Raw genomic sequence first — 24,335 nt, 5'->3', positions numbered from 1 at the left:
GGAATGACAGACAATTTTAATTTCAAGATGATAGTTCATTAAATTTTAGGTAACATAATTATTTATTCCTTGTTAAACAATCTTGCATTTTGGTTTTTTAAGTACTTTCATGATTTCAAAAATATTTTAAAACATTGCCAGTCTTCCATTTTCGTCGCTATTTTGACGGACATGGTAAGGGTTAAGCGGTTTATTTTTTGTGTATTTTTTCAGGCGCCGCGGTATTTCTTAGTCAGTCCGCGCTGGTCACATTGACAGTTAAATTAATATAAAAAGGAAAATAATTTAATTTCATTACATATTTTTACGAGCGAATTACGAAAATGACGAAAGCCTAGCGCGATTGTGTGGTACACAACCAATTGAACTGAATCGTATCGAAACGAACGAACGGAGGAGGAGCAGGTGTCCGCCAGTTGGAGGAGCGACGAGGAGCGATGACGATGACCGCCTCGGATAAATACACGTACCAGCGGACCGTGTTGTGTTTGGCCCGCGTTCTGGCGGGGATTCAGCCGACTCCCTGGGAGAAGGTACATGACCCAGTGGTCACCCACTGGTCACCCACTGGCCAACCAGTGCTCTGGAATTTCTGCCAGTTGCCCTGGCAATCGACTTTTCGCACTGACCTTGAGCGGCGACCATAAAACAGACATGCGTGTGTGTGGGTGTGGGTGCTCGAGGGGGCGGTGAAGTTGTGGGTGCGGGGGTGTCTTTACATTTCGCAAAGACACCACTTGTGAATTGTGATAATTCAGAAACACTTACTTCAGGAGGCATTAAATTAATAAAAAAGGTTCCCATTAAATTATTCTTTTAAAGTTTAATACTTGTTGTAACTTCAACTATTGCCCTTTAAGACGAAAAAAATATGAGCAGTGTTTGTGACTTGTTATGATTCAGAAATACTTCTTTCATTATATTTATTTTATATTAGACTACAATGCAGAAAGGTTCCAGTAAATTATTTTATTAAGTACCATTTAATCAATTATAAGAATAAATACTAACCAGACGATTTAATAATCGTACCTTCAACTATAGCTTTTTCTAAAGGGAAAATATGTTAGGTGTTTGTGAAATATGATGATGCAGAAAGGTCCCAGTAAATTTGTTTATTTACTACTTATTAATTAAGTACTTTTTAATTATTTGTTACTTAAATTAAATAAAATTAATGTTCTTTAATCTTTAAAAGTTTAATATTCGTAACTTTAACTATTGCTCTAAAAAAGGAAAATATGTGAGGCGTTTGTGAATTGTGATGATTCAGAAATACTTCATTAATGAATGACTTATAGTAAGAATTACCTACGATGCAGATATGCCACCCGAAGTTTAATGATTGTAACTTTAACTATTGCCCTATAAAAGGGAATAATATAATAACCATAATTTCTATTAGTTTAACTCGTTTTATTATAGATTTCGCAGTTGGCAAGTGAAAGACTATCCTACTGAAACTAAACTATATACTTGGTACACCTGTCTCATATATGGCTTCTTTCTACTTTTTGCCTTCCCTGTCACAGGTGCTGACCCTGTTTCGCTATTGCCCGCAGGAGAATGCCGCCGGAGTCTTTTGCCTGGACACACGGGCCCAGGATGCGGTGATAGCCCTGGGTATCTACTATCTGGAGAGCGGCTGTCAGCACGAGGGCCAGATTGTGCCCTACCTACTCCGCCTGGCCAAGTGCCTGCCCAAGGCCGTCTGGATAGACGATGCCCGGAGCAGCAAGGTCGAACGTGGGTCTACGTCTATGTGGTTAATAATTCATCGATTAATGATTTTACATTTGCCAGGCATTCGCATTCCCTCGGCGGAAAAGTTTAGCTTCTGTTTGAACACCCTGCTCTCTGACATAGCGGCCAAGTGTCCGGATTCCCGCGAGGAGATCATCCTGAATCAAGTGGAAACGCTGGGTGCTCTGGCCAACATTGTGAAGTCGAGCAGGGACAGCAGCTCAGCACCGCCTCCGATTATCCTGTGCAAGGCCACGGTGCCGCTGCTCTTTGGATTGGCCAGATCGATGGGTCGCTATGCCAGCAATGATCCTCCCCTGCTGTGTCGCATCTTTCCGCCCGAGCTGCTGCCCATCCAGCGGGGCGGTGGGCGCGACGGCACCGGATCGAGCAGCAGTGCCAGTGGCACCTGCGGCGGATCCTTCAGCAGCAGCGAACGCCTGGCGGCGGGCACACATCAATTCCGACCCATTATACCGCGTTCCATGTCGGGCAGCCTGGCGCAGGCCCAGAACCACGAGGATGCCAGGCACAGGTTGGCGGGAAAACACCAACACCACCACCAACAGAAGCCCTCGCTGCACAGCTACTTCTCCGTGCCGTACGATCCACGGACGCACTTCTTCACACGCTACGGCTCCAGCTTCAATCAGTTTCCCAATATGCGCGTCTGCGAATCGCCCACAAAAAGTGGCCCACGACCGCTGTACCAAGTGGCACCGTTTCCCATCCAGCATCTGCAGACCATATTTGCGGTGTCCAAGAAACTCCTCACCAAGGACACGCTGGAGCATCTGGATGAGCAGGCCAGCGACATCTTCTCGCTGCATCAGATCAAGGGCTACTGCTACAAGAGTTTCTCAGAAACGCTGAACCTGGTTCTGGTCACCCTGCTGCGGGAATTGCTGCAGCACCAGGTCGACCTGCCCACCCCGTTCACCAAGGATGTGCAGGAGTTCGTCAAGCGGCTCTTCCTCAACGGGCAGACGGAGCTGCAGAACAAGCAGCAGGATCAGGAGCGGGAGCGGCGGGAGGAGAACGGCATCGCGGTGGTCAACAAGTACAAGGTCAATGTGATGGCCAATGCCGCGTGCGTCGACCTCCTTGTTTGGGCCATTCGCGACGAAACGGGTAAGCGAAGATCCTCCACGTGTGATCGACACCGAATTCCAGCTCAACGCTACGGCATTAATGCAAATGCAAATGCAAAATGACAATATAAGCAGCTATATGTATTGCAAAACAGATCGAAAGAGAGAGAGAGGGAAGTAGCTCAGTTGATAGTCAATGGGGGATGGCTAAAAATTACTATTATTTCATTTTATATTAACACGTTTAGTATAAAACAATCGTTTTTAGCTTTGCAATTTGAAAGATTTTTGTTTTTTATTTTATACATTTTTTTATTTATTTTAAAAGACATGTTTGAGATCCTTTTGTATATTTCAATTATGAAATATATTTATATATTTTAGTTAACAACCTATAAAATTTAGTTATTTAATTTCGTTTAATTAAATTTTAACTAAAAATGTTATATCCATATATCTTCAAAATTCAAATACAATTTTAGGTAAAAATATATTTTTTAGGGATTTATTTAACACAATATATAAAATGGAAATTTCAAAATTGATAGGTGGTCTATAACCAAACATCTTTAAAATTGGGGTATTAGTTGTATAAATGATTAAGTTAAACAATAAATACATTTTAATTTTACCTTACCCCTCTCTCTTTCTTCAACTCGTTTTCAGTTATTTCCTTTAATTTCTTTTAGTTTCTTATAGTTTTTTTTTTTAATTTTGTTTTTTTTGGTGGCCGGAACCCGGAATATGGTTCAGTTGACGTCGACTATAATGTGCCATCCCTGCAGAATGGCTTGCAATTTTTATTGAAGAAAGGTCAAGAGAGCAGTGTAAACCCAACTAGTTTCGATTTTTATACCCACAAAACTGATCGTCAGGGGGGAAACTACAAGTGAAATGTAGAAAGCTAATTTCCCGCTTTACAAAATTGTCGAAATCTTTGATTTATTTGGCTGACTTGAGGTTTATACAGTAAATTTGTTAAGCCATTGGTTTTCTATGTGGTTTCCCCTCTTGAATGGACTACTTTATATTTCGGTTTTGTGTTTTATTGTTAATTGCCTGGCCTTTGTTCGCTGCATGCTGCAACAACAGACCCACATCCTCCTCATCCTCTTTTTGTTCCTTGTTTCCTTGTTTGCAAACAGCTAAATGATGATGTCATTATAGTGTGTACTAATCCATTTCCCCGATAATCATCCCAAAACAGAGGCAGACAAGCTGTGTGGCCGGCTGTCGCAGAAGCTAAACTTGGAGCTGAGTCACAAGATCGTGATGGATCACATGCCGCTGCTGATGGTGTGTCTGGAGGGTCTGGGCAAGCTGGCCCAGAAGTTTCCCAATATCGCTGGCACTTCGATATCGTATCTGCGCGATTTCCTGGTGGCTCCCAGTCCGATTTTGGGCAAACTTCATGACCATGCCATGCAATCGTTGGCCCAGCAGAAGAAGGAAAAGGAGCTGACGCCGTTTAAGATCGCCGTGCAGCACTCGGATTCGCGGACAGCGGTCGTCATCTACGGGGATAACCAGAAGCTGCCGGGCAGTGGAACCGGAAGAAGTGGTCACGCGGCCTTCGAGTCTCTCCGCGATGCGGCCATCGAGAATCTATCGATCGCTCTGCGAGCTGCCCACACCCTGGACCAGTTCTGTGTCCCAGCCTTGGTGGCCAACGTGTCCAACCGACTTTTCACGGCCGAAAAGTCAGGCAGGTGGGTGCACAAACTTGAGCTGTTTGTCTATGTCATTGGAATCATCAGTCAAGGAATCAAATTTATTTTTTGAGTATCCGCTGATTGTCAATACAAATTACTCACATACAAAAATCAACAATGATAAATATACATTCTAAATTCTTAAATTATAAATTACGAAATCGAGAATTCCATTTTCGCGACTATTGCTCACAAGCTCAGTCTTTCGAAATAAGCTAGACCTTCTTTAGATTGTTTTGCTTAAGAATTCGCGGCCATAAAGAAGAGACTATTGATGATCAAAAGAACTTGCGAAACATATTTTTTTCAACTATTTTTATTTAAATATAAAAATAATGATATTGTATCCCAAATTTATTTAATCAAATTGCTTTTTCAAAATGACATTTCATAGCTCAAAACTCGAAAGCTTAAGAATTCGCGTTCATACACAATCGCATAAACAAGAAACTATTAATTATTTGAAGAACTTGCGATATGATCTTAATTTCGAAGTTGAGCATTTTAGTGTATTAGCTTAAGAATTAAATCTAACGATTGTCTCTATCCCATTGAACATTTCAGTGAATCGCAGGGGGAATGCCACAAATCCAACCTGGTTAGCCTAAACATCATTGTGATGCTGGGCCATGTGGCCGTGGCGCTGAAGGACACCTCGAAAACGACCCAGAACATCCTGCAGTTCTTCATCCAGCGCTTCTGCAAGGTGCCCTCGGAGCAGAACGCCCTGATAGTGGATCAACTGGGCTGCATGATCATTTCGCAGTGCGAAACGCATGTCTTCGACGAGATCATGAAGATGTTCTCGCGCGTGACCGTGCAATCGGCCTCGTTGGCCTACACATCGGATCCGGAGCACAGGAAGCAGTTCCATCACGTCTCGGATGCGGTGGTCAATGCACTGGGCAACATAGCAGCCAACATACAGGGCGATTCGGAGATGCTGGAGCTGCTGGGCAAGCTGCTGGAGCTGTTCGTGCAGATCGGTTTGGATGGCGAGCGCAGCTACGACAATACGCCGGGCGCCCAGAAGGCCAGCTCGCGGGCTGGCAATCTGGGCATGCTGATACCGGTGATTGCGGTACTGGTGCGCCGCCTGCCGCCGATCAAGAATCCCCGCCAGCGGCTGCACAAGCTCTTCAAGGACTTCTGGGCCTACTGCGTGGTGATGGGGTTCACGAATGCCCGGCTTTGGCCAGCGGACTGGTATCAGGGTGTGCAGCAGATAGCGGCCAAGTCGCCGCTGCTGATCTCGCAGACGGCCCACAAGTCGGACATGCGAGAGCTCAACTACACGCTGGCCATCAAGAGTGATTCGGTGAACGAGCTGCGCAGCCAGATCCTGGTCCTGCTGGAGCACTCCTCGGACAATGTGGCCACGGCCATCAACAAGCTGTCCTTTGCCCAGTGCACCTATCTGCTGAGCGTCTACTGGCTGGAGATGCTGCGCGTGGAGAACGCGGACGAGCCGAGTCTGGAGCCGATCATGAGCTACCTCTGCGACACGGCGCTCCAAAGGGACAAGACGGGCATCTGGCAGTGCGTCAAGTGGTATGACTTTCCTTTATTCTAACCAGAGTGTCCAACCGGTTTCGTATCCGTTATCCTTAACCGGTATAACCGAATCCAAACCGTAACCGATAACCGAAATATATAGCAATCAGAACAATTGGGACCGGTTCTGTTAAAATGTGTTCTTTAAAAATACATAAGTCGTAAAACATCCTAACCATTTAATATGTCAGATCCTGCAAATGCTGATATTTTAAACGATTTTTTTGCACAACACATAAGTGTATTAAATGTTCATTCATACAAAATAAACTTCGACAAAATCACAAATCTAATATGTACTTAGAGTAGAAAAAAGTGTCGATGAGTAAATTATATAAATTTTTTTATAAGAAGTACCTAAGCGTTCATAAGTAAATAAGTACTAGTAAAAAAAAAAAGCTTCTAAAAAGTTCCAACATTCTACGTGAACAAAATCTTATTCGCTTTAATTATTCACTTTTAATTTAGAAATATTATTTTAACCGTAACGGTCATGCAATAGTTAAATTGGTTGTAACCGTAACAGTCACCGAAACCGATATTTGATTCGGTTTTGTATCCCTGATCTTGACACTATCCAATGTAAGGCTTCTTCTATTTATATTTTTGTAGCGTGGCCGACCAGGTCTTCGAGAAGTTCCGCAATGTGCTGTACGCCCACGACGAGATCCGGGAGAAGGTGCTGGAATCGCAGGCCACCCTGCTGCTGGTCTACTTCAACCACATCCACAAGCCCATCCAGGTGGTGGCCGACCAGTATCTCTCCTTCCTGGTCGATCGTTTTCCCCACCTGCTCTGGAATCGCCGCGTGCTGTGGTGCATGCTGGACATCCTGCAGCTGCTGGCCTACTCGCTGAGCCTGGATCCCAACGAGGAGACGCCCACACTGCGGGTGGTCTCCACGCCGTACACCCTGCAGTTGATGGACTCGCTGCCGGCGAGGGAGCTGCGCCTGAAGGACTTTGCCGATCGGTGCCAGGGCATCGTGAACGAGGCCATGAAGTGGGCGCCCCGATCCACGCGCTCCCACCTGCAGGAGTATCCCAATCAGATACCCACCCCCGTGCTGGCCCATCACAGTGGCTTGGCCTTGGCCTTCGATTCGGTGGTCAGCAGCAGTGCCCTGCACACGAGCGGAACCATGAGCAAGCGGCCCAGTTGCGTGAACTCCGACACACCAAGATTCGTATCGGTTCTCTGCCTGAGGAGCAAATATGCCGGCGAGATTAGCGGCCTGCTGTCCGTGCTTAGCGAGAAGGACAAGGCCGGCCTGGCGGATCGGCTGGTCAGCGATGTGTGGGAGGCCTGTGCCGAGAAGAGCGATGCCCGGCACCGTGGAGCTCTGTGGCGGGCCACTGCCTATCTGATCATCTGCTCGGAGATCGATAGGAAACTGCTGCATGCGGTGGCCAGTTCGCAGCTGGAGCTCTTCACCGAGTCGGCCATGGAGACGGCCGTGGAGTGCTGGCAATGGGTGTTGACGGCACGGCAGGATCTGGAGCTGTGCTTCATCCAGGAGATGGTCAGCGCCTGGCAGACCACCTTCGAGAAGCGCATGGGCCTGTTTGCCTGGGAGACGGAGGTGACCAACCCGCTGGCCGCCTACGAGGGCTGCAAGCTGGTCAGCAAGCCCATTCTTATCACACCCCACTTGATTTGGCTCCAGTTGCTGTCCGAAATGGTGGACACCGCCAAGTACTGCAATCGCGATAAGGTCGAGATGTTCTGCCTGCTGCTGCACCGATGTCTTCCCATACTGAAGAGCAGCCGACAGAATCGGCAGGTGTCCACGGTGGGCTGTCGCTTCAAGCTGCTGCAGTGCGGACTGTCGCTGCTGCAGGGCAATACCATACCCAAGTCGTTGGCGCGGAACATACTGCGCGAGCGCATCTACTCCAATGCCTTGGACTACTTCTGTGGACCGCCCACTTGCCCGAATCAGAGTCGGGACCAGCTGCTGGAGGACATAATGATACTGCTCAAGTTCTGGCAGACCATGCGCAGCGAAAAGAAGCACCTAGTGACCTCCGAAGTGGGTGACTATGACCTGACCAACGCCTCCGTGAGCTCCACACAAATGCTGGCGGTGAGGAATAACCCGGAGACGGCATCCCTGATCAGTGGCAGTGGGTTGACCAACGATTACACCCGCTCCATGAGTGCCAGTGGCAATGCCGTCGGCATGGGCATGGGCGTGGCAGGTGGTGGTAGCAGCAGTGGCTGGTACAACACCATTCCGCACTCCACATCCACCCTGTCGAAGCGCTCGAATCGCTCCAAGCGGTTGCAGTACCAGAAGGATTCGTACGACAAGGACTATATGAAGAAACGCAATCTGATTCTAGAGCTGCTGGCCGTCGAGCTGGAGTTCCTCATCACCTGGTACAATCCCAACTGTCTGCCCGATCTTATAGTGCCAGGTGAGTAGAGTTCACTGCCATATGCTTGTTACATATATCCGTTAGTAGAGATAGAAGGATATATACATATATATTCTATATGAGATTTGGTTTTTAACATTTTCATATTCTAGCTATACCTACACAGCTCAAGTTTATTTCAAAATTTCTTTCTGAGTCAAGGCATACGTCAATTATTGGGTGGTATATGTTAATATCTATCGTCACACCAAAAAGTTTACAAATTGAACCAGTATTTTAGAAACTATAAGAAAAAATTGAATAATGACGTCACTGCATATTAGATAAGCGGAGATCTTATACTTAATATAGCCACCTTTGCTTTCTGTGGATATATTTGTTTTGAAACGGACTGAGTAATGGGTAACTAATAGTCGGATAGTCGATTCTGGTTTTTAATAACCATGTCGGTTTCGAATAACAATAATATTTATACTTTAATACTAATTATGTTAGTTACGCTTCCCACTTATATGTAACTTAACCGATCCCTGTCCGATTTCGCTTTAAAGGTGAGGAACAGATCACGGAGTGGCGCAACCGGCCCTACAAACCGAACGTCTGGCGGGACTACGCCCGTCTCGCCTGGTGCTACAACCCAGCACTGGCCGTCTTCCTGCCGCAGCGCATCAAGAATGCGGAGATCATCGACGAGGAGGTGTCGCGACTGGTCTGCTCCGATCCCATAGCGGTGTGCCACATCCCCGAGGCACTGAAGTACCTGTGCACCACCAAGAATCTGCTGCAGGAGAGTCCGGATCTGGTGTACATCCTGTCCTGGTCGCCGGTGACGCCCATCCATGCGCTGGCCTACTTCTCGCGGCAGTATCCATCGCATCCGCTCACGGCCCAGTATGCCGTGAAGACGCTCTCCTCGTATCCGGCGGAATCGGTGCTGCCGTATATTCCACAGCTGGTACAGGCCCTGCGGCACGACACCATGGGCTATGTGGTGGAGTTCATCAAGAACATCTCGCGGAGATCGCAGATTGTGGCGCACCAGTTGATATGGAACATGCAGACGAACATGTACATGGACGAGGACCAGCAGCACAGGGATCCCAATCTGTACGAGGCACTCGATCAGCTGTCGCAAAGTATTATCGCCTCGTTCTCGGGCGCCGCCAAGCGGTTCTACGAGCGGGAATTCGATTTCTTTGGCAAAATAACGGCCGTCTCCGGTGAGATTCGGTCGTTTGCCAAGGGCATTGAGCGGAAGAACGCGTGTCTGGCGGCGCTGAGCAGGATCAAGGTGCAGGGCGGCTGCTATCTGCCCTCCAATCCGGAGGCCATGGTCCTGGACATCGACTACAGCAGCGGCACGCCCATGCAGAGTGCGGCCAAGGCGCCGTATTTGGCCAGGTTCCGGGTGTATCGATGCGGCATCACGGAACTGGAGACGCGTGCCATGGAGGTGTCCAACAATCCGGTACGATAAAAATTGGTCAGAAGTTCACAACCCATTTCCGACCCTATAATGTAAACATATCCTTGATAAGCTTAGCCACTTCCGTCAGTTTCTGTACCATTTGCGATCTCAGTTTATTTATTAATTTATATAAAAGTTAAAGTTTATAACTAAAAGCTAACTATTAACTAAGAGCATTACCAACTATGGCCTTCCGCTTGTCTAGAATAACATTACTGATTTAAAACTAAGCTTGTCGAAGGCATCTTCCTTTTTTGTTAAAATCCTCCCCAACTTCTCCCTCTTCCTTTTGAACAGAATTCCCAGGAGGATGCAAAGATGACGCTGGGCGTAGAGTCCTGGCAGGCGGCCATTTTCAAGGTGGGCGACGATGTGCGCCAGGACATGCTGGCCCTGCAGGTGATCACCATCTTCAAGAGCATCTTCCAGCAGGTGGGACTCGACTTGTTTCTGTTTCCCTATCGCGTGGTGGCCACCGCTCCAGGGGTGAGTCCTTACTGCCTTACTTTGATCCTTGAGGATCCTAATTGGACTTCAATTGATTCCAGTGCGGCGTGATCGAGTGCGTGCCGAATGCCAAGTCGCGGGATCAGCTCGGCCGACAGACGGACAGTGGACTGTCCGAGTACTTCCTGCATCAGTATGGCGACGAGAGCTCCAAGGAGTTCCAGGCGGCGCGGGCGAACTTTGTGAAATCCATGGCCGCCTACTCGCTAATTGGCTATCTGCTTCAGATCAAGGATCGACACAATGGCAACATCATGATCGACAAGGATGGCCACATCATACACATCGGTGAGCTGCACTTTTGCGATTCATTCAGTACTTTTTACCAAAGTTTAACAAGTAATGTTAGGGAAATACCTTTTTTTAATCGGTTACTCCCAGAAAAATATGCTAATTTCGGGTATTTATTTAACGAAAACTGTTTTAAACGATCAATTTGTTATCTAAAACTGAATTAATTAAATACGTTAATAAGTAAAGTATATTTAAAAATTATGTCAACAAAATAGTTTATGAGTAAATGTCCCATTTCTGCTTTTGTTTTGCGGTCGACAAAATTGTAGTGAGCTAAATTTAAAAAAACCAACAATTGAACCCTTTTCTTTTTGTATTTAATCAGTTCAGTAGTTTAGTAGTTTTTGCAAATATGCAAAACAAATTTGTAAAATTTCAAATTTACAAGTAACTCTTTAAAAAGTAAATTTAAATTTTCTTGTTTAAAATCAGGTGATCTATCTTTTGAATGATATTGATATCAAAAGTCATATGATAAGGTATTAATCTCCTACTTCTCTCCTCGTTTTCTTGCAGATTTTGGCTTTATGTTCGAGTCTTCGCCAGGTGGTAATATCGGCTTCGAGCCCGATATGAAGCTAACCGACGAGATGGTCATGATCATGGGCGGCAAGATGGACTCGCCGGCCTTCAAGTGGTTCAGCGAGCTGTGCGTGCAGGCCTTCCTCGCCGTGCGCCCGTACCAGGATGCGATTGTGTCCCTGGTCTCCCTGATGCTGGACACCGGACTGCCATGTTTCCGGGGACAGACGATTAACCTGCTGAAGCAGCGATTCGTGGCCACCAAGAATAACAAGGAGGCAGCCGCCCACATGCTGGCTGTCATCCGCAACTCGTACCAGAACTTCCGCACGCGTACCTATGATATGATCCAGTACTACCAGAACCAGATACCCTACTAAAATCCTACTACCAAGTACAGGCGCCTCTTGTTGATTGTTGTTGTTGGCCAAAAGACACTTGAGACAAATCCACAAAACTCCAAACCGAAAATCTACAAAACAGAAAGAATACCCTATTCGTATTATATTGATGTTGTTTCGTTGCCGCACCCGTATTCGTATTCCTTAACCCGCACTTCACGAGAGTGGTGTATATCTTTATTGTTTCGCGTACTTATAAGATGTTGAACTTTTCCAAGATTTTACGACTCATATATACGTTATAAAGTATTTATAAATATTAAATCAATTATAGGGCAATATGTTATACAATGGTAAAAATATGGTATTTAATGGGAAATGGAAAACGTTTTTTTGTGGTTCTTAACATTTTAATAGTTTTCTGGGAAATAAAATATTTTGGACTTGATTTAACTAAATTGTGTGATAAGAAGAAAAAAAATAAATAAATAAATGTATTTAAGCCCCAAATGTTATATCATTAAATTTGTTAATTTTTTTTTAACTTTAAAGTTTAGTTACTGTGAAAGTATCAGAAAGGTTAATAATAAGGGGAAACTACTTAGCGAAATTGTTTGCATGTCTAAAATTGATTACTTTTATGAGGAATCCAACTTTTTATGTAATTTAATTATTTTTGTTAGAACGATATTAGATAAACGAAATTCAAAAAATAAAATAAAAATATGACGATACTATTAATTTATTAGTAGTAGCTGCAGAAAAAACTTTTGTTTTAAAATTTTCAATATTTTGTCAAGATCAATGGTACGAAATAATAATTTATTAAGCTTTAAAGAAGGGTAAAATTAAATCGGAGATCATTTCAATAACAAATGTAACGATTAAACTGCCAACCAGTGTTGCCAGTCAACCGGCAAACCGATAACTAGCACGCCGCCACAGAGTTATCGAAAAGTCATTGACTTTTCGATAATACTTATTGTCTGGGTTTTTTTGTTAGGATCAAACGGTCACACAATACGCCTGACAGTCGGCCCACTATTGTGTTATCGATAACGATAACAGATATATACAGATCTTGTTGTAAGTAAAAAAAACTCGAAAAGAAAAGTTAAATAAAGTAATTAATTAGTAAACGCTGCGACAAATAAGTGCCAAAAAGTTCTCGTACAAACGGAAACACACTAAAAGCGAAAAAAAACGCCGCAACATACGGGAGTTTTCCCCCATTTTCGTCCCCCACTTTTTTTGTGCGAAGCGAGTGTGAAAGGTACATATATACGGAAGCAAGGTGTAGCAAAAGACGAAAAAGCGTGTTTGTGTGTGTGTTGAGTAAAAGAAAGCAATCGAAAAAAACGAATTTAAACGCATGAAAAAACGAAAACGAAATGAAAAAAAGAGAAGCGTATATATTAAAGCAAAAAAACACATGAAAACGAATCTAACATTAACATTTTTTTCGAAATACGCCGCTCTCTCAACGTGTGCCTGTGTTTGTGTATGTATATGTATGCGAGTGTGCGTTCGTCTTTTTTCACCCCATGCGTGTTGCTTTTTTTTATTGTGTGTGCGTTTGATTTGCCAAAGAAATGGTGAAAATTCTTGAGAAATTAAAACTGGAAAATTGCGATTTATTTTTTGTAGTACATTGCACACACACACACACTGCAAGCCGAGGAAATTGCGTTACACAAGCACACCCGCTGCCTCTGTCGACGTCGCTGCCCAGAACCTCCGCTGTGGTGAACAAGTGTACGTGTGTTCGTGTACCTGTGTGTGTGTGTCGCGTGTCTCTCTCTGCGTGTGTGTGTGTGGGTGTGCGTGCTTCAATAATCTAATAAATTTTTTTCGAGTGTTGCAATGCAGCGAAATAAAACAACAAATAATGCTAAAGTAACAACAAAATAAATAAAGAAATTGTTGCAATAAGCAAACAAACACACTCGCGAAAAACGAAAACTAACGAAACTGCTCCTCTACGCTTGCGTCGACGTCGACTGCGCAGCCAGCGCACAGTGGATCGAAAAGGCAAGTGAACAAGTTAGAGAGAATCTAAAATTCTAAGAAATTAATAGAATCCAATGCAGGTTCGAAACAGTTAAGTTTAAAAAGATGAGGCTTTTGTTGATGTTCACTGCATCAAACTACAATGATTAAAAAAAAACATACTTTGCAAAAACAAAAAAAATAAACATTTATATTTATTTAGTATAAATATTAAAAAAACTTATATAATTTGTTCATTATTATTAAATATTAGCTCATTAGTTTGCATTGTTTTGATAAAGAATGTTGTGATCTTTACAATTGAAATTTTCAAAAACTTAAGAAAAACGTTTTTGTATTGCAATCAGGTTTTTTCATTTAATAATATGAATTATTTTAATTGGTTTGCCACATTAATTCATTAAAAAATTCCGCTTTTTGGTTACCAACACAATTTTCACATAAAAGATATTTTTAAGATATTAAGGCAAATAATAAGAAAAAAAGAAGAAGAATATAAAGAAAAGAGAAATTTAGTCAGAGAAGTGCATCAAGTGATTTTTTCGCGACTTGTGGGGTGGGACATTACTCATTTGACACGATAATTGATTGTACAGGGAATGTTCCATACAAATTATTTTTTTCAAAGTCATTTTTTCAAAAAATTATCCAAACCAAATTCCTTGTGTTACTTAAATCCTACAACAAATCGAATTTTCTACCTCAAATTATTAAAACATCCAGTTTTTTTAGATATAGGTTGCCAAAGTTTGTTTTAAAATCATATGAAAACAATGTTTTTCAAAAAGAACTAACTGAGGTAACAAAAATGTACATTTATTTGAAGGGCTTATAAATTTCTACTTAATTCCTTTTATTCTGTCTCCACTGTACTTGTTTTTGACCCACTATGTCTGACAGCGTCGGCGTCTATGGCGACGTTCCATAAAATTAACAGTCTGCCGGTCAAAGGAATTTAAATTAAATAAAACGAAATTGGTGCGAAAACTCTTTGTGTGTCGTGTTGCGTCTTTTTGTTATTTTTTGTTTGCTTTATTGCTGTTTGTATCGGGTTGAATATCATTATTTTGACTGCAAAGTGCAACGTTTGCACTGAAAGTGACATTGAAAATGACGGCAATAAATAAACACTAAGGTATACATATGTATATGCGTGAGGAGAGATAAGGCTTAAAGATTTTCTGGTTAACGTCCGTCATATTTACTTTTCATATGCCCTACAAGGGAGTTATGGATAAAAAGGATTAGAAATGTATTTATTCAATACATAAACGAGCGCTCACTTTAGCAATTTAAAGACAGGAAAAACCAAAAAAACTAAAAACAATTTATAAATTTTTAATTTAATTTCTTGACTAATAATTTAACACACAAATTGTATTACAAACTTAAATTTGCCTATGCCATTTGTTTTAAATTTTCAATATATTGTATGCAGATCTATTGGATTATTTTGTTCTGATAAAAAAAATGAAAATTAGTTCTAATCGTTGTTTGCCATTACAATTTTAAAACATTTCTCGAAAAAAAATTTTCTTTGCTCACAAATTTTTTTATTTTAATGAAGATCGTGCGATGCATTTTCGAGGATTCCTTTAAAAAATGAGGTTTTCTTTAGAAAATGACTTCGCAATAACTGTAAGCCTGCAGATTGCAAGGGTATGAGTGGAAGTGGTATGGGCCTAAAGAGAGGAGAGAGAGAATGGGCACTATTGCATGCTATGCGGCTGCACGACATCAACATCCCCACCCATACATATGCACACCAACGCCCACGAACTTTGCAGGAACACGCACACACATATACAAGCACACACAAACAAATTAATGCCAGAGTTGTCCACTTCCTGTGCACGTGTGCATGTCTCGCCTGGCAACGCCACTGAAAAAAGAAAAAAATTAGAGAAAACCACCAAAAAAGAACTACAAAAAACGGTAAACGAAGTAGATTAAAGTCGGATTTCTCTTGCACAGCTGTTTTCCTGCCACTCACACACATTTGCTTCGGTTTTTGTGTTTCGTTGGCAACACTTTCACGATATATGTGAATATTCGTTGGCATGTGTGTGTGTGATGTCCTTCGCCTGCGCGTGACATTCCGATACATTGTACACAATTTGCACGCCGCCAACGGCTTATCGATTATTCCATTCATCATCGTAACTGTTTTTAGATTTGTTGCCACACTTTAAATTCCTTAAGCCATACAAATATTAGATTTTTAAAAACTTGAAATATCTTTTGACTTTTTCACCTTTTGTCTTATGACAAACTATCGATTGCAAAAAGTAATTCCAGCGATAACAAAAATTTGATTTCTGTTTCCTTTCATTTATTGGAGATGGAGTATTTTTTCTCGGAATTTTTGCATTTTTAACAAGAAATTAACTTTTTCTGGTGAAAATTATTTTATGTTTAACTATTTTTGTATTTAAGATTTCAAATATTCAAAAATAGGCATTGTTTTACAAAATTGATAACTAGAGAGCTTTTTGGCGGGAGGAATTCAGGGCTGACATAATATTGCAGTCGGTAATCGATTGCAGTTGACATTTTGGATTCGACAGTGTTGTAAAACGGTAGCAGCAGCACTAGTTGCGTTGTGTCGCAGTCGCTGCGCTGCCGACTTCGACATCCTTGCGGCTCCTTTCTGCGCTCCTGTTACCTCTTTCTCTCGCTCTCTTTTAGCCACTATTTTTCTCTTTGGCACTTTCCCCGGACTGTCTCTCCGTTTTCCTTTGCTTTTCCCGTTTGGTTCGTCAGTCTAATTCTGCCAGCAGCGGGCTCAAAATCAATGCGAATTTTCCGCGACGCCGTTTTCCACTTTTTTATGCTCGGTTTTTCCCCGAGCGGTTTGACTTACTTTATTTTCAAATATTAATTTTTGTTCCATAAACTCGTATATGTTGGCCAAAATCAGCTGATTAAAATTACGTAATTGTGTGTGTGTGTCACGTGCGTTTGCTCTCTCAAGCGTGTGTGTTTGTGTGGGTGCTGCGATTATGTGGGTGTGACGGCTGGGGAAATTCAAAATTTGCATTTTTTAAGCCGGCAATTGTAACCCCTGTAGAGAAACTTTGTTTTGCCTAAGAGAAAACTTCTTCGAAAACTTTTTTTTTTGTTTTTTCTTATGTGTGTGTCACGTGTTTTTTACGAAGGCTTTAAAAAATACAAAACCAAGCACCGTAAGTTTTAAAATTAATTCTATAATATATTATTTTATTATGGGTTTGCAAATATTACTATGATTTTCCTTAAAAGAGCCGAAAAACCTGGAAACGTTTTTCAAAAACCTAAAAAACCAAAACGTTTGTAAAAATACAGATTTTGTACTACAAAGAGCCCATTTTTAATGTCGTAAAATGTTAATAGCTATTTAAAAGCACTTTTTGGTTTAGTTTTCTATATCAATATGACGTTAAAAGCAGCAAGCCAAAATGTTTAAAAAAAATGTAGTGAAAGGGCTATTAAAACCGAATGGGTTGTATTAAAATCGTTGTGTCACGCATCGATTACTGATCTCAAAGCGACTAAAACCGAATAAAAAATCCCCTTCAAAGTAATCTATGAACACTTTTTGCTATCTATTGATACAATCGAACTGGAAATAGCTTGTGGTTCTTGTTATTGTTTTAAAATTTTTCGAAACAAAAGCATGAAGTGCAAAATACAAAAAAGATTTAAAACTCCCATACATATATGTGCATACTAGGGGCATACAATCGATAAGATTATGGTTGGGTTCTTTGTTGCTCAATTTTATACAGGCGTATGTGTATATCATTATTTGATATTGCTTACTGGGTTCTTCCATTGATTCTTTGTTATAGAGAAGGAATATATAGAAATGAGTAAGACATTAATGGACTGACAGGTGTTGCAAAAAGGGAAAGGGTAGATTAGTAGATAGTCTATAGGAATACACTTACAATCAATGAAAATGATTGTAAGAAAGGAGAGATATATGGAACTACTAAGAAAATAAAACCGCTGACAAGAACTCGCAATTTTGAACATCAAGCAGTACTTATTTTTCGCCAGGTTCTCAAAATCTCATTTTTATTAGTTCAAATATTATTAAATAAATTCGTTTTCAAAGTTTTAAAATATTTTACAGGCTACATTTCTGGGGGCCCGAATAATTGTTCAAATGTTTACAAAATTAGTTAAACCCGGTCTGTGTAAGCTGAAACTTTAAGTTAGCCAACTATAAGTCAGAGTTTCTACAGTCGATAGACAATAACTTTACTTGTTTTTGGGGGCCGAGAAATAGGAGAAGGGAAAGTAATGAAAATAATAAGAATCAACATGCAAATGCCAATTTATACGTTTTGCTTGAAAATTTCTTTGGTTGTGTGGGGCGCGTGTATCAATAAATAAAATCAACTAAAAATACATGTGAAAAGCACGCGAAAATAGCCGGCAAACAGCAACAACCAATTAAAAAGAAAAAGACTGGTCGAAATGCGGTCGAAAGCGGGAAAAATTATGACGCGTTTGCAACTTTTGTGCGAAGGCGTTAGGACACCGCCCCCTTTTGCCAAAAAATAATCCCCACTGGCGACACTTTTGGAGCACACTGGGTCAAACTTCCAAATTTACTTGCATAAATTTATTTTTTTGTTGTTTTTAAAAAAAAAAATTTTTTCTCAGGGCTTACACCACCATAACTATAAAGTTTTAAGTTTTTATCTCTGGAAAACAACTGAACCAAAAACAATCAAATGCATTGACAAGGTAAAATCACGGAGAAAAATTTTCTAACATTGTAAAAACTACTTAAGCTTGAACTTCTTTGCAAAATAAATATTAAAAATATTGTAAGAACAAATAACAAAATAAATTAAAGTACACATAAATATCTTCAGAAATAGCTAGCGGAAACCCTAAATTGGTTTCGATATTTTTGAACATAGTAACTTTAATATTTTAAGAGTAAGCAGTTTTTTAAACTTTTCGTTAAAACAATTTTGTAAATTCTTGTTGTAAGGTTTATTAATAGACGACCTACTTACTTCAGTTCATATTTTTTCGCTGTCTGTATAATTAAAAACAATTTGAGGGGATGGGTTTTAGAGAAGGGTCTCTCGTCACCCGCTCACTGTGCTAGTACATCCCCTCAACCTTTTCCGCCTGCCTTTTGGTGCTGCCAAAATGTTTGCCTTGACGCTTTTAACCTTGATGGATTCGCTTTGTAGGCGGTGGGTGGTGTCAGAGTGGGGGACATGTTTGCTGCTAAAATGCTATAGCATACTTTCTGGAGTGCGGCTACAAACACACACACACACACATACACAGAAACATGGCACCCCTCGGGTGTGCATTGATTTTCCTATTTTCCTTATATTTTCCTTGATTCTGTTGTGTATTTAGTCATCTTTTTGGGGTTGCCAGGCAGCCGCAATGCTCACAATGGGCCCTCTTTTGCCCTCTGACCCCTCCGATCGATACATTTATAAAGCCCCGCCAAGCATCATTAAAAAATATGTGATGACGATATATATTCCTTTGATATTTCAATGATCTGATTTTTTCGATTAGTTGCGAAGCAATCTTTATATTAAAACATTTTTTGCTGAATATAATTCGATTTGATTGATAATATTAAATAAAGTGTTTTCCAGATCATAGTCATATAAATTAATAAAATTATTACTGGTTTATATATATAATTCTATATTTCTTTTGTTTCTACTTTAAATAATTTTCTTAGCAATATTGCTAGCATACAAATTATTTAAAATTTTTGTTCAAAGATTTATTAATTAAAATGGGGTTATATCTATAAAAGAATAATGTTTTCAATAATAAAATAACGGAGATGTTTATGTTTATTAATATTTTTAAATTTAAATTTAAGCAATCGCAAATCTAAGATTAATCAACAAGTGTAAAGACTACAATTTATTGAACACCCAAAACATTAATTACCCGAATTAAGTTGTATGTACTCTGTCCAAACACGCAATTTGAATGGGTTAAGTGACCTTCGCCCCATTCCGTATCTTGTGGGCTTAGTTTTTTCCCCGCATTTTTTCTGCACATTTTCCCTGTTTTTTGGTCAAATTTTGAATGAGCTAATTGAATGAATGGAAATGAGCTTACAATTTTTGTACAGCACAGCAAATGTAGAATGTACCAAAAGGGTAGGTGGAGGGGAGGGGAGGGGAGGGAAGGGGAGGGGAGGGGGAGGTGTTGGGTGGGAAATTGAAGAACCTTTTCGGCGCTGCGGCATTTGGTTTTGTGGGTCAAATGGCGGCAGTCGCATGACGACAGCCACGAAACCAACGAAACGTCCTCGTTGTCATCGTCATAGTCATCGTCGGTGTGTCGCCACTAATACTCTCCCTTTCTCTCTCTCTCTCTCTCTCTCTGTTTCTCTCTCTCTCTCTCTCTCTCTCTCTCTCTCTTTCCCACTTTCTTGCAAGTCATTCTGGGCTGCCCTTTGACCCTTTTCCCCACCCACCTTCCTTTCTTTGCCGCCAAACCCCAGCCCCTGGAACTTGTCTCTTTCTTTTTACACTTTTACCATATTTATGCCCTTTTACAAGAGGGTATGATACTTGCATTTTTAATGATAACCTTTTTGGCCCCAAAAAATACATATCGATCGCAAGCGAATTAGGGAGTACAATAAAAATCAGCTTAGGTAAATAAAATTTAGAATTTATCATTACCTTTTTTCAGACTGGAAACCCCTGAATGTTTGTGTGTTAAAAAAAGATCAAAAGGTATCTGTTTTTCAAAATCAAACAATTTATTTGGAAGTTAGGAAATTAACATTTTTTGAAATTGGTTTAATTGGGTGATGGGTATCTGATAGTCGGAGGCATTCAACTTCCTGTTTTGTTCTAAAGTTATACTTGTCCTTTTATTGGTCTTATATTTATTGCATGCAGTTTGGCCGCTTGCGTGGTGGAAAGTCATAAATTGGTGGCTCCCCGGTTTTTCTTGTCCCGCCCCCTTTTTTCCGCCCCGCTGTCGCGCCTTTGTTGTTGATCTATTTCAAATTAAATGGTGTCATTGTCAGGGGGTCGCTGGCATTGGCCATTGCATGGCTCTCTCTTATTTTATTTTCTTGCTTTTACTGCAGGACACTTTATCAAAGGACTTTGGAAAGAAGGAGGGCGGTCTGTGTCCTAATTGAATGGCCTCTGCCTTGCTCAGACCTAAAGTTCAGGCCTTATAATTGAAACCATCTTATAATTAAGTCATGAAAAGACCGAAACAAATTAAATTGTTAAGCCATAATTTCTGATCAGCGAAATAAAAGTAAAACTTGTTAACATTTTTTTTTTAAACAGTGGGATTTTAGGAGTATTTAACTATTTGTATATTAATAAATAATCCAAATTGAATGCAAAATCGTTTAAACTTTTTAAAACGGTAAGCCACTACAAAACTTATAAATGTATAAAGATAACCCACTTAACTAAGTTTCATTTTAAAATAAAAAAGTGTGCTATATTTGCTTGTTATGATTGCCACATAATTTATTGCATACAAATGGGCGTGGTGGCCCTGGGGAGAAAGTTCGAAGGTGGGGTAGAGTTTTGGGGGTGTGCCCTTTTTTTTTTGGGGGGGGGGGGAGGGGTTTATTTCAAATAGGTCAATCAGCTCTCGGCCACGCCCTAACCTTCGCCCCTCTGACTAATGCAACCGCAATTACCTTCTGACTTTTTTTTTGACCTTAGTTTTTCTGAAGTTTTTAGTGATTTTTTCAGCTGACCCATGGTCTTCTGCTCCCACTGGCAACTTTGATTAACATCTGCTTCTGAATTACGAGGCAATTTATTTTGTTGACACCGAGTGAAAAAGAGGAGGGTTCTTTTTTTTACCACTTTTCTCCTTCAATTTATTTGCAATTAACACACAACTAACTGCCAATTTCTTTCCTTTCTTCTTTTTTTTAGATCGCAGGCGCTCGCCTTCTCACATTTTCAAAGAGCTGCCAAAAAGAAAATGAGAGGACATCCTATTGGACTAACTTATTTGTGTATAAAAAAAGTAAAATAACAAATAACAAAAAACTTAAGCTGTTGTGCAACTAAAGGGAACGAAATTAACAACAAAAAATAAAAAACGCCACTTTGAAAAATAAGAAAATGCATGTGTATGTGTGTGAATGAGTCAGTAGAAAAACAAAAGCAACACTCGCTAACAGCAACATAAAAAAAGTGAAAGCACAAACACCAGACACGCGATTTTAAACTAAAAAATTAAGATATACTACAAATTTTCTTTTCTTTAATAAATACCATTGCATTTAAAGTTTTAATTAACTTTAAATTAAATTAAAAATTTATGTTTGAGAAAATTACAAAAAAAGTATAATTTTACATAAAAAAAATTATTCGATTTTTAGGCCGCTACAACTATTTTAAGCGCAAGTGTATTTAATTAATGACGTTTTAATTTGCAATATTCTCAAATATTTTTTTTATATAAATTTTGATTTTTTTTAATAATTACAGCCATTGAACAGTTACAATTGTTGAGCCCTTGACGAGTTTGTGTGTGTTAGAACAGAACCGGAAAGATACAAACCATAACCATCAAAATACGTTAAATAAGGAAATATAAAAAAAGGTTACTTGGAAAAATTCTGAAAAAACGCGGCTTGCATGCCAATGGCCTTGCAGTGCGGTAAAAAACAGCAGCAGCCGAAGAAGAAGCAGAAAGTTCAACAAAAACAACAACAAATGCTGTAAAACGTTGTGTTTTTTTGTGAAATACTCTCGTTGTTTTGCCGTGTTAAATAAACTGAAATTGATATTGCAACAACAACACAAGCTACATCTTCCCCCCAAGAAACAATAATCAAAGCAAACAAATAATTGACTGGCATAATTAATTCACAACCAATCACGGACCAAAACAACAACAGAAGCGGCAAATAAAAGCAAAGGGTTAAGCCGAAGCAGAAGAATTCGAGGAACGAGGAACTGAAGCAGAGCAGCAGCAGGCAACACAGCCAGCAGCGACACGATGAGCGGTCGTCCAAGAACTTCCTCCTTCGCCGAGGGCAACAAACAGTCGCCGAGTTTGGTGCTGGGCGGCGTCAAAACATGCAGTAAGTGGCCCATAATAAAACCATATTATTTACAAATATAACCCACTAAAAAGTCGTCAGGAAACCTGAAACAATAGGAGTTTTATAGCTTATGAATTTTTTAAATTTTTTTTAATACTTTTGTGAAGATATTTTAAGATATTGTTTAAAAGATAAAAACAAGTTTTTTAAATTAAAATTTAAAAAACAGATACAATAGCAAAAGTTTTTATGGATTATAGATAAGTTATCATTATGATAAATTACAAGAAAATTTGGCCTTTTCGTGATGGGTATTTTGTGGGCACTTTACAACTATTATTTTGGCCGCAGCTGTATGTTGTATGAAATATAATTTGGTCAATTAGACAGTTTATAATCGAATTTTCTGACATTAAAATGTTTAAACCAGTTGAGTGCTGCCTGATCAATTTTTAAAGTTCCTAAAAAAATCAGTTATTCAGTTAATGCATCTTCCCATGAATTTAACCTTTAAAAAAAATTGGTTAAGAATCAATATACATACATATCTACTAAAATCAAGGTGGAATAAAATTCGAAGTCAGCCTGAAAGAGCGCTACTCACAAACTCAAAACCAGCGGACGAAAGACCAGTTCAGTAAGATTAAATACTTGCATAGAATAAGGTCACAGCAGTTTAATTGGAGAACATGAGTTCACCTACCACGGTCAGGGAAAGGAAATATCTTCAACCTACCTTAATTGGTTGATTACTTTTAAATCAGTTTTTTATGAACTCATAGTAATAAATTATTGCATTTTATAGTTCTAAAATCAATTATTTGATTCTGCAATAAATTTATTGAGTAATTACTGTAAAGGCAAATTAAGACTTAATTGAGTTGTGTTTATTATATGTTTTAATTTGTTGTTTTTGAGTATGTTACTCAGCTGTTTTGACTTACGGCTGTTTTTAGCCCCTCGATACGCGAAAAATGCCATCGTATTATCAGTGCTTACCCCGCCCCTATCTTACCACCTGTGCACACTGGGCTAGCAGACCTAAATTTTTGGACAAAACTGTAATATAATGCCAACAATTCAAAAATTTGTTATTTTGTCATATTTATAATACACGTATTAATTTAAAAAAATTTATTACTAAAAAAGCAGAAATAGCTATTAAAAATGTTTATACAATGTTAAGTAACTCACATTTATTACCAGTTTTAGTTTTACATTTTACGACTTGGATGGTTTACTTTGTTTTATAAGTTCCCTTGGTGTACCCTCTGCAAATAAATTTATTTTAATTAAGTGCGAAGAGTTTAAGTGTCCTACCTATACAGGAAATACGATGTTCCTTTTTTTTTCACTTAAAATCACCTTGATGGCCCACTGTGCAGTTTTTGAGAAAGTTTTTTATTTTCATTCATTCTCTTAGAGAGTATTTCATGATTCTCTCCCTCTCTTTGCCTCTTCTTCTTCGCCAATCGATTACACACACCATATATACACTTACCCACCACTCTCGTAGTCGTTTGCATGTGTATTTCACCTCGATTTTCGCCGCGTCTCTCTTTTTCTCTCTGTCGCTCTCTACCTTTTTCGCCGCATCTGCTGCTGCATACAATACAGCGCTCAATTTTTGCGCTGGTGTGCGTGTCGTGTCTGCTGTTTTCTGTTTTATTCACATATT

General features: G+C 40.1%; 2 protein-coding genes across 6 annotated transcripts in view; both read left to right on the top strand.

Annotated features, from left to right (window-relative positions):
* The first annotated feature begins 229 nt into the window (after positions 1–229).
* On the top strand, positions 230–11,973 carry LOC128260378 (phosphatidylinositol 4-kinase alpha). 2 transcript variants are annotated; one of them, XM_052993342.1, is made up of 11 exons: positions 230–533; positions 1,533–1,746; positions 1,804–2,874; positions 3,588–3,647; positions 4,042–4,543; positions 5,111–6,097; positions 6,713–8,520; positions 9,033–9,949; positions 10,247–10,435; positions 10,498–10,744; positions 11,267–11,973. In XM_052993342.1, exons 1-11 carry the CDS (start codon positions 438–440, stop codon positions 11,650–11,652), a joined length of 6,477 nt encoding a protein of 2,158 aa, XP_052849302.1. In that variant the 5' UTR covers positions 230–437; the 3' UTR covers positions 11,653–11,973. The 2 variants fall into 2 exon arrangements, with proteins under 2 accessions (XP_052849302.1, XP_052849303.1); XM_052993343.1 differs by lacking the exon at positions 3,588–3,647.
* A 625-nt stretch (positions 11,974–12,598) lies between these two features.
* LOC128260424 (protein kinase shaggy) overlaps positions 12,599–24,335 on the top strand; it is a 52,796-nt gene continuing 41,059 nt past the window's right edge. The window contains exons 1-2 of one of the 4 annotated variants that reach the window (XM_052993421.1): positions 12,599–12,699; positions 22,098–22,696. In XM_052993421.1, coding sequence (XP_052849381.1) covers positions 22,612–22,696 — 85 coding nt within the window. In that variant the 5' untranslated portion in view covers positions 12,599–12,699; positions 22,098–22,611. The other 3 variants (XM_052993422.1, XM_052993423.1, XM_052993424.1) reach the window with 3 other exon arrangements.

Source organism: Drosophila gunungcola (genome assembly GCF_025200985.1).
Source record: "Drosophila gunungcola strain Sukarami chromosome X unlocalized genomic scaffold, Dgunungcola_SK_2 000023F, whole genome shotgun sequence".
NCBI lineage: Eukaryota > Metazoa > Arthropoda > Insecta > Diptera > Drosophilidae > Drosophila > Drosophila gunungcola.
Note: the sequence above shows the minus strand (reverse complement) of the source record. Positions and strands in the feature narration are given on the sequence as shown.

What these genes read in the sequence shown, in the direction of transcription:
- LOC128260378 (XM_052993342.1), top strand. Translation starts at nt 438, where the DNA reads ATGACGATGACCGCCTCGGATAAATACACGTACCAGCGGACCGTGTTG. An exon ending in AGCCGACTCCCTGGGAGAAG is followed by an intron (nt 534 to 1,532) that starts GTACATGACCCA and finishes TCCCTGTCACAG; the next exon opens with GTGCTGACCCTGTTTCGCTA. An exon ending in CCGGAGCAGCAAGGTCGAAC is followed by an intron (nt 1,747 to 1,803) that starts GTGGGTCTACGT and finishes TACATTTGCCAG; the next exon opens with GCATTCGCATTCCCTCGGCG.